This window comes from Chaetura pelagica, unplaced genomic scaffold (genome assembly GCF_000747805.2).
Source record: "Chaetura pelagica isolate M959 unplaced genomic scaffold, ChaPel_1.0 scaffold725, whole genome shotgun sequence".
NCBI lineage: Eukaryota > Metazoa > Chordata > Aves > Apodiformes > Apodidae > Chaetura > Chaetura pelagica.
Window position 1 is genome coordinate 479038 of NW_009953490.1, and position 9792 is coordinate 488829.

Consider the following 9792-nt stretch of genomic DNA (forward strand, 5'->3'; position numbering starts at 1 on the left):
TAGGGAAATGGATTTAAACTGCAGTAAAGGAGGTTTAGTTCGTACACTGAGGACTGGGAAAAAAACCCAAACAAACACAATGAAACAACCAAGGAAAAAAACACCTGTGTAACCATAAAGACAGCAAAGTAACGACACAGACTGCCAGAGGCAGCTTGGGAATCTCCAAAATTGGACTAGTTAATAACAACTTGGCTAGACACCTTTCGGGACTGGTTCAGGACTTGCTAATTCCATTGTAGGTAGGGTATGCAACTCTTGAGATGTCTCCCAGCCCTAACTTCTACCATTGTCTTTGCAGGGACACAAAAAAAGGACCAAGTAGGACCTGGGTCCTCTCAGCTATGTACTCTATACCACTGAAAACACAGAAAGATCAGCAAAGATAAGAAGGGAAGAAAACCAATTTTGACTCAACCTTCTGTTCCCTAAACCCTAATACCTTCATTCTTTTAAATAAAAAGAGGAAAATCCCCCAGAGTGGATTGCCTTTAGGAAAGATATAACCTTACATAAAAGTAACAAAAGTCACCTCTTGCAGGTGAAAGTTTTTAAGTTATCTGAGCTAGAGTAATTAGAAGAGTTTTTATCACTAGATGAGCAATGGTCACTCTGTGCTTGACAGTGGTTTCACCAAATATTTCCAAAGGAGCTCCAGGGGAAAAGGAACCACTTCCTTGCAACCAAGCTGGCTTTGCAACTAGAAGCAGTCAAGCTGTGCCAGCACAGTGCTGTACCTGCATTAACTGCATGCCCCTTGCTACCCAGCTGTGCTGTATGGTAAGACTATAGTACTGCTGCCAAGCAAGTTCCCAGACAAGATGTATGCACAGAGGGAAGAAAAAAAGGGGCACAGGCAGGAGATTAGTTGTGATGGGAGCCTGGACTGAAGCACTCACTGAACAGATTAACTGGCCAAAGATGCAGCATGCATCCTGGTGTAATACATCCCCACCACAGACCTACTGCAACACTCTGTTGTCTTTTTATATCAATGATAACATTTCCAGAGCAGTATCTCTTCTCAAACAGTCTTAGAAAGAGAAATGGGATCTGAATGTATCACTGGGTTTGCAAATCTGCAAATAACTCTGTGAAATACTTTGGGGAAAACTTTTATATAGCTCTGCACAACCTGTAGGCCTGCAACTGTGTGGACACATCTAGTGTTTGCTCAACTTGAGAAGTCTCACCTGATGGATGACTCAGTGAAAAGGAGAGGATACTTCTCAAATGCCATTGAACCAATGGTAGGAGGCTCTGCTTTCACCAGAATGAGTTTAGCCAGCGTTGCCATTGCCTCCTCCTTTGTGAGGGCATCTGTGCCAGAGAAGCAATGCTCAATGTACTCTAGAAAGCATGGGAGAAAATGCTGAAGGGGAAAAAGAGGAAGAGGAAAAGAGGAAGGATTGGTTAAGTCTTTAACCATGATCAAATCGACAAAAAAATTGCAACACCAGCCACAAAGGAATCCAAATATTCACAAAAGAACCAGCAAAGCACCAGACTTATCAATGCTGATGCCCCAAATCACCAGCACACAGACAGGCTCTTACCCCAGCAAGGACAGTGATCTGATGTAAAAACTCAGCTTGCTCTAAATCTAAACTCATCTGGACGTTCCAGATTTCCCAACTTTACTTTCACCTCCAACTCAGATTTTTGATTCCTCCCAGATCACCAGTGCCTGGCCTGACCTATCACACACCCCTTATTCTTCATTTCCACTTACCTTCTCCAGAGCTCCTTTTCTTCAACTCATCAATAACAAGGTCACCCCTTTAATTCCCAACAAACAAGCTTCTTTTGAAGAGCACAAATATCTGTCACTTTCTCTGACCCTGAGCACTGTTACCAAGCTACAACACAATGGCATAAGTAACCTCTTTCATTCTTACCAGATCGTGCCAGATGTTTAAATAAATATATCAATGTGCAAAAATGCTTCAGCATACAAGCAGGTAAATACACTACAGATTTCCCAGTTGTTCCCTTTAGCAAGAAAAATAAACAAAATGCACAAAAGCTTCCACCTACCCTCTCAAATTGCTTCATTGTGAACATCGCTTCGGAGAAGTCCAAAAGAAAGTGCCGTTCAAATCCACTTGCAAACACCTGTGAGATGTAAATGAAAGGAACATATTAAAAAGAGACATTTCATAGTCAGCTCTCCATTATCCATGCAACATTTTTTACAGTTTATGAACCAACCATGCTTTGAATCGTGAGACATCCAGCCTGGGAGTCTCCCAACCTTGGTTCTCCCTCCTTTCCCTAAAGGGGCTCTGGGTGTTTGAATCAGAGCCTGGTTTTCATTGCAAAGATGTATGCCACGTTGGCATTGCTGCACTGCCAGTCTATGTGAGTCCATCAAGGAATCCCAAGACCACAGCAGACATTATTTAAGGCACTGGGCAGCTTCTCCCTTAGCTGTGCAAAAGACTAAAGAGAACCTTATCGTCTATTCCCTAGCCTGAAGTGGAATGTCCTGAAATTAGCCTGTTCTAGGGAATGAACTCTGGTATTTTTACTATAAGCAGAAGTCTGTTGTTACCTTCTCAATAGCTTCCTTCGTCAAAGAATCAGGCAGGAAGACATTCTCAGCCAACAGGAATGCAGAAATGGTGTTCAGCAGAGTCTTGCAGCAAGATGATGAGAGATTTGGTGTTTGTAACATTTTTATTAAAATCTGAAATGAAAGAGAGAGAATTGACCTTTGCCTGTGAAGATACCTGGTCTGAATGATCTGGACAGTCCCTGGAGCAGGAGCACATGGTGTTCTAAGCTTCAGCCCACAGGAATTAATCTTAATAGTCCTGTGAAAAGTCTGAAGGCACTAAACTTACATTTGAATCGAATGGGGTCAAACATATGTGAATCTGGTAGAATTGCTCTACCACCGATATGGAGTGTCCAGATCTCCTCAACAGTGGCACAAACTACAGCTCAGAATGGTCTCTAGCAGCAGCAGCCTGGTTTTCTCCTCAACAGTGGCACAAACTACAGCTCAGAATGGTCTCTAGCAGCAGCAGCCTGGTTTTCTCCTTGCTCATTTAAAGAAGGACTACACCAGCATTATAGCAGAGATAAATTATGATGGGTTCAAAGAAATTGCAATACTCAAAATGTCTCTGTTCACCCAACCCAAATCCCAAGTCCCCTGATGCATCAGAAATGTGTACGAATGCTTCAGCTGACCATACCTCTTCCATATTTGATGGCTACTTCTCTGGCACATCAGGCAAAGTGATGGTTTGACCTACCTGACAGACATCTTCAGGCAATGAGATTTTGGATCCATTTGCATGTTCCACCAGGATCAGATATGCTTGCAGAACCCTTTCTATCTGCTCTGAAGCAATACAGCAGTTGACCTTAGTTATTTTCCCCTGCAAGTCTAAGAGTGCCTCCTGTTTAAATAAAAAAGGAAAGCAAAATGTTTCAGAGAAATTATTGGACCCTCTTTCACTTACTGCTATTTGAAAGGCATTCTAAAAAGTCAACATCTCAGCTGATCCGACAAACTACTGTTAACACTCTCATTCAAGTTCAACAAACTAAACTTCACAGAAGCACTGTGTACCATTTCCTCCACTTTCCCATTTCGCCTTTCCCCCCTTAGCAAATTCCAATCACTAGAAAGAAAACATCTAAACATTGGTCAGGTAAACAAAAAGCACTTGCCAGGACCTCGCTCATTATTGTATATCACCCTGACCGAACGCAGCACAGCCCATGGCACTCGGTGGTGCTTCCTTAAACCTCAGAGTGTAACTCCCAAGCAGCAACACAGGAACACCTGAACTGAAAACACTCTGTGATTTTTAGTACTTGGTTCTGAGGCTTATACTCAGTTCTCCAGGTTTAGCCCATGTCTTTGCCATAAGGAGAGCTGTAGGGCAAAAAGTCTTCCCATTATTGTCACAATGCGGTTTTGGAACCACCGATGTATCTACTTCAGCAATATAAAACAAGCCCTAGCATTCCCACCCCAGCAAAAGGTCTGTGATGTCTGTCTCTCCAAAGGCAGATCCTACAAACCCTTCTTGCCCAGCCATAGGACTGAGCTCCAAGTCTCACACACAGCAGTTACATTCTCTCTTACGGCACAGTCACCAGGGTCACTCCAAACTTACAAAAAAACAGAGCAGGATTTTTCCCATCCACATTACAATGTATTTAATGTTTCCATAACAGAAAAAAAACCCCTAACAGTTCTGGTCAAGTAAGACAAAAATACTTTTGTTGGTAAGTACATACAGGTTTTTTTCAGTCTCTTGTGAATTTCAAAATAAATAAAAACAATCATTGTACCTCCAGGCACTTGAAGACAATGTCAAAATGCTCTTTATGGATGTGCACTACAGCTGATCTGATCATTTGCTCAAAGGCTTCTCCTACAGCTAGCCATGGCAGTTCAGTTTCCTCTTCAGTAATAGGCCCCAGTTTTGACAGAATTAACTTCATAGCCTGCACAGAAAAAGATCACATCATGTCCTTGCACTTGGAAAATAAATCTAGCAATCCTAAAATTAGCTAATGCAGTACACTGCTAAGATATTCTAATCATCTCCATTCTTTCTAGAATGGCTACAGGAAAAAAAGGCTATCAGTTAAAAATGAAACATCAGCAAGCAGTACTACTTTAAAATATAAGAACATTGCATAGGAATTACTAAAAACAACCTTCCTGTATCAAAGAAGATTCTTAGAAAATATTCAGATGCCACTAAGTAGTGAATAGCATGCTTGCCACCCAGGATCCGCTGAAGTGAACAAGATGACACTAAATAGTTTCATAGGGCACTGCCTCGTGCTCCTTTACAGCAACACCTAAACCAGCAATCCTTTCATGTCTTTACCGTCTCTGCACAAGAGTGGAACATGTTCCGAACACCCTTGCACATCTCAAAAAGTAGCTGTCCCACACCTTCCACCTTCTCAGGGTGCTCCCCCAGGTCACAGAGCATTAAATTGAAGATTGCATTTTTATCAGAAACCTACAAAATATAAGAAGAAAGTAAAAGTCATCTTCTATGCAGAGCTGCCAGATTGATAGAGGCAACTAAATGGCTCCAGAGAACCATGTTACTCCCCCAGCTCCACCTTCCTACAGCAGTTTAAACTCATTATTTCTGCATCCACCCACGGAAACCAAATGGAGAAAAACGATCCACTATTCAATCACTACAGGTCACCCCCAGGATGTACACTGAGGTCTACTGGGATCTGCTGAGGTTGTTGCAGCTGAAGTATGTGTTTTTGACTATTCTTATGATTTCAGAGTTACACATGTGCATAAATGCACCATTAAATGGGTCCCGACTGAAACACAAAGGTCGCTGCAGTGGGGTGGAAAGAGACGTGCATCAGCTGTGAACACAGAATCCAGTCATCAAAAACTGTAACTACATTTGGGACACTCCAAGGATATCTGGCCCTAGATTTAAAAACTTTCCATTTCTAATACCTTTACTTCAAGTTCAGCAATTCCTGAAAAATAAAACAAGTGTGCTTTACTAAGGTCTCTCGGTTTAATTGTTCTTAAAACAGAGCATGTTAAGGTCTCTATTTGCCACTGCTGATATGACGTGCATGACACCCTCAGGAAAACACTCACTAAAAATGACAACTCAGGACATGTTGAACGCCAGGCTGGGCTTTCTTAATCCTTCTCTGGAGAAAATTTAATATCACACATTGAATCGAAGAGCCACCAGAGAATGGAGATAGTTTCAAAGTACAATCTCCTCACTTACCTTTCTCATCAGAAAAACGAAACTTTCAGCAGCAAAGTTTCTGATGTGAAGTTTGTGGTGACCCAGCAGGGTGCTGTACAGGCTACAAAGACACAAAATAATCTGCTGTCTTAAAATTGCCACCAACTTGTTTTAAAACTTATGTTTTCAGTTTACATTGCCACCTTTTGCAAACACTAAGAATTTGTGCCTAGAGAGGGCAAATACTTGATTCCTTCACACTCTCCCCATGTAAAGAACAGAACTTTGCAAAGAAGGTCAAATGACAATACCAGGTCAATTAAACTGCATTCAAAAACACAATCTACAATCTCTAGATCCACAGATTCAACTGCAGAATTAAGAATTCCAACATACTTACTCAAGAGCAGTAAGTGAAACCAAAGCTGATTTGGTAAGCCAGATTTGTATTTCAGTGGACCAAACAGGCTCTTCTGTGCACTTAAAAGCTTCTAAAGTTATAATTTGCAGGGATGATAAATATTTGAAGTTCTCTGGTAAATATCAGTAACAATTGCAGGTAGCTCAGCACATCTTCAGTGCAGAGTAAGTCGTGCCCCAGATTCACAGCCAAGCAGATGATTTTTTTTCAATATGCCCCTTGCCAGCTTTTGCTGAGCTAGGGAGGAAATCTGCAATCCCTCTTCTGCTCCATCTGTTCCAAATTAAAATCAGAAGGAAGCAACATGGACCCACTGGCTCTGACAAGTATAGGAGCCCTGCTACCACAGCAGTGTAAGACTGAACAAGCATTCATACTGGGTCAGACCACAGGTGCAGCCATCCCAGTTTTCAGTCTACAGCAGCAGTCAGAAGCAGATGCCTCATAAAGGTTTAAAAACAAGGTGACCACATACAAAATCAACCTTCAACATGAGTAGCTCAGGGACTTCCCAAGCCAGAGGTGGCTCTGATGCATTTGGTAACTACCTCCAAGTTGGCTAGCTTCCCTTTGAACTTTATGCCAACCTTCCACATCCACCGCATCCTGTGGCAAGGAGTTTCAAAGCATACAGAACTATGCACACCTCATCTGCTCTCTCACTAAAAAGACAGGAAGGATAGAAAAACCATAAAGGGGAAAATGCTGGGAAAGGAACAATTAAAGACTCAAAGGAATCAATTCAATGTTGTTAGTCTAGGTGTCTGCAGTTGGGAAAGACATAAAAGATGCAACTACAACTGAGGTACTTGACAGATAACCAAGAAATCTGTGTTGAATTTAGACTTGCTCACAGTTTGCAAGACAACTCTGACAATCCAGCGTCCTTCTGAACTCTGCTTACCCAGCTGAGGTGGGTGCTTCCTCTACAGTCACCACAGGAGAAAAGGGGACCAAAGGCCCAAATCTGAAGCCCAGCCCACATCCCTCCTCCTATACAGCCATCCATGAAAATCAACAGGATCTCAAAGGAACTGCATATGATAACAAAGTTCAGTCTCTCAGAAAGCAGGCAAAGCATGCTAACAAGTGTACTGGTGGAATGAGCCGTGTATTCACGCAGCACTTACATTTCTATAACATCTAATAACTGCTGATCAAGACAGACATTAAACACAGCTTTTACCTGTATATGCTTTGTATGTCCTTCACCATCAATCTCCACAGGTATTTGTAGAGATAGGAAAGAGAGGTAAAAGCCCATTCCAGCAGCTCTGTGTCCTGTGTATCCAGTAACTTGGTGATGGCCAGGAAAAAGTCACAAAAGTGAGGATAGAAATCAGCCTGAAGATCTCGAGCCAGCTGCACCACTAGACTGCATTTCAGAAAATACACCAGTGTTACTGCATTTTAAAAACAAACCAATAAAAATCTAGTCAAACATTGCATAATCCAGCATAGTCTCTCTTCAAAGAAAGACAGTATCACCTTCTTACTTTTATTTATAAATCACCTATTAGGCAGCTGTGGATGGCAAGAATCTTAAGTCACACAAAAAATCAAGCAGATGACAGTAAGCAAGAAAACATAAATGATTAACATCGAACAAAACATGCTAATGTTCTGTTTGACACTCAGTAAGCACTCAAGCTTATTTGCTTACCATAAAGCTCTATCAGAAAAACATGACCACTTCAGGAATCTCATTGCTGTATTTTCCCCAGGTACAACAAAGAAAAAGAGCACTCACAACAGGACTCATGCTTACTACTGATTACATTTTGTCATCATATACTTACTCTAACAGGGGCTGATACGCAAGACTGTCTTTGACTTGCAAATGTGTCTTCAAACTCTGCACAATGGCACTCTGGTAATAGACCAGCTGGTGGAAGGACTGGCATTTGTTGAACACCTCATTGTAGAATTGCACTGTTCAAAGCACAAAACAGAAACCCTGAAAATCAGTTCAGCTCCTGGTAAACAATGAAGGATGTTAACAAATAAGAGCTCTCCAAAGCCCATCCAAAAAAAACTCAACAGAAAATCCCATTAGGCTCTACATGCAGAAGAAATATTTTATTGGTTTAAGGAAAACAGGAAACACAAGTAAAAACAACATACCAAAATGCTGAGTGAGGTTCAGTTCCCTCCATTTCCGTAGTCCTTCAAAAAAGTAAGTTTCAACCTCCTGTCAAAACAAATATTAAAAAAATTGCTATCGACCCTAATAAATGTAGCCTGGAAAGATGAGAGGTTCAAATGAGAAAAACTATCAAGTGTCTCAAATATTACAAGACTACTTCAAGGAATCTTGATGACTTTATTTCAAAAGGTGCTATGAAATTTCCCTTAAAGTAAGACTTTTATTTCTATATTCAAAACACATGGAAATATTCAAACATATTTCAATAGGCAAAAATACTGAAAATGTTTTCTAGTGACAGGACTTGTTTACAACATTGCTTTTTAGACCTCTGCTGACTGGCCTTGATAATCTAAAATGTTGGGCCATATCCCACCCAGCACAAATGCTTTGGGATTTATTTTGGCATCCACGTAGGTAGTGAGTGGGAAGTACAGACGAAGGATCGAGCAGACCAAGAGGTAATGACCAGCAAAGCACTGTATTCACAACAATGATTTATAGGACACATATAGGTGACCCTTCTTTACAACGTATAAAGACACTTGCAAATGCTCTGTAGACATGTTGCAGGTATTGCAACTACCCAGCACCTGTATGTTCTTGCAGATCCAGGCCTGGGACTGCTGACTGCCACAGCAGCATCTTCATGCTCCAAAATACCCACAAGCTCACCATCAGGGTGACAAGCCATCAGGGTGACACTGTCAAGAAGTTTCTATGGCAATACTGTGAGGCAGGTCGAAAAAGTAAAGGGAAACAAAGCATGAAATGAGGCTCCAGGAAAGGCAACTGCTCCAGGAGCTTCTTTCCAATTTCCTCTTTAATTTTGAAGTGAGTCTCTCATGGAGCTTTGCTACTTGTGAGACACTTTCAGAAAATGACCAAAATTGTCGTTCTCACCTCAGAGTAGCTCCCAGTTCTGTCAATCCGATGAATAATATCAATATTAATATTGCTTAAGCGCTCTGAAAACGTCAGAAACTGTAAAAAACGAAAGGACATGATGTGATTTCTGCTCTATTCCGAGGAAGGCCTTTCTAAGCCCCTCTCAGCAGCACACACACACACACACACACACACTGCAAGCACTTCCAAAGATGGGCTACGAGATGGCACCTGCTGATCTGCTAGCAACCCTACCAGAATTTTCAGGGGGAAAAAAAATGGTTAAAAGGCAGGACTGCCCCACTCCCCCCGCGCCCTGCCCCACGGCCCGCGCCCCACGGGCCTGCACAGCGCGGTGAAAGATGCAGGGAAACCCACCCCGATCCCAACAAACTGCCCGGTTCTTCCCAGTCTTGAGACAACACCCACATTAACACTCCCACTGGGTATTACTTTTGTTTACTAGGTTATGTCAGCTCTGAAGGCGAGAGCTGTGACAGGGACGGGCTCACGGCGGTGCCACGGCGTGCGGGGCACAGGGGAGAAACCTGCGCCTCGGCCCGGGCGTCCCGGCCCCGCCACCGGCCCTCGCACCGCCCCGGGGCCCCGGGCACCCC

The 9792-nt window shown here is 42.4% G+C and overlaps 1 protein-coding gene across 1 annotated transcript in view; it reads right to left on the minus strand.

The window, feature by feature from the left end:
- UTP20 (UTP20, small subunit (SSU) processome component, homolog (yeast)) overlaps nucleotides 1-9792 on the minus strand; it is a 72170-nt gene that overhangs the window by 51327 nt on the left and 11051 nt on the right. The window contains exons 2-12 of the mRNA XM_009999040.1: nucleotides 9191-9271; nucleotides 8266-8332; nucleotides 7941-8073; nucleotides 7328-7516; nucleotides 5760-5841; nucleotides 4863-5000; nucleotides 4315-4470; nucleotides 3264-3410; nucleotides 2555-2689; nucleotides 2038-2115; nucleotides 1194-1372 (exon numbers count right to left, since the gene is read on the minus strand). Coding sequence (XP_009997342.1) covers nucleotides 1194-1372; nucleotides 2038-2115; nucleotides 2555-2689; nucleotides 3264-3410; nucleotides 4315-4470; nucleotides 4863-5000; nucleotides 5760-5841; nucleotides 7328-7516; nucleotides 7941-8073; nucleotides 8266-8332; nucleotides 9191-9271 — 1385 coding nt within the window. The remainder of the gene's footprint in view (nucleotides 1-1193; nucleotides 1373-2037; nucleotides 2116-2554; nucleotides 2690-3263; nucleotides 3411-4314; nucleotides 4471-4862; nucleotides 5001-5759; nucleotides 5842-7327; nucleotides 7517-7940; nucleotides 8074-8265; nucleotides 8333-9190; nucleotides 9272-9792) is intronic.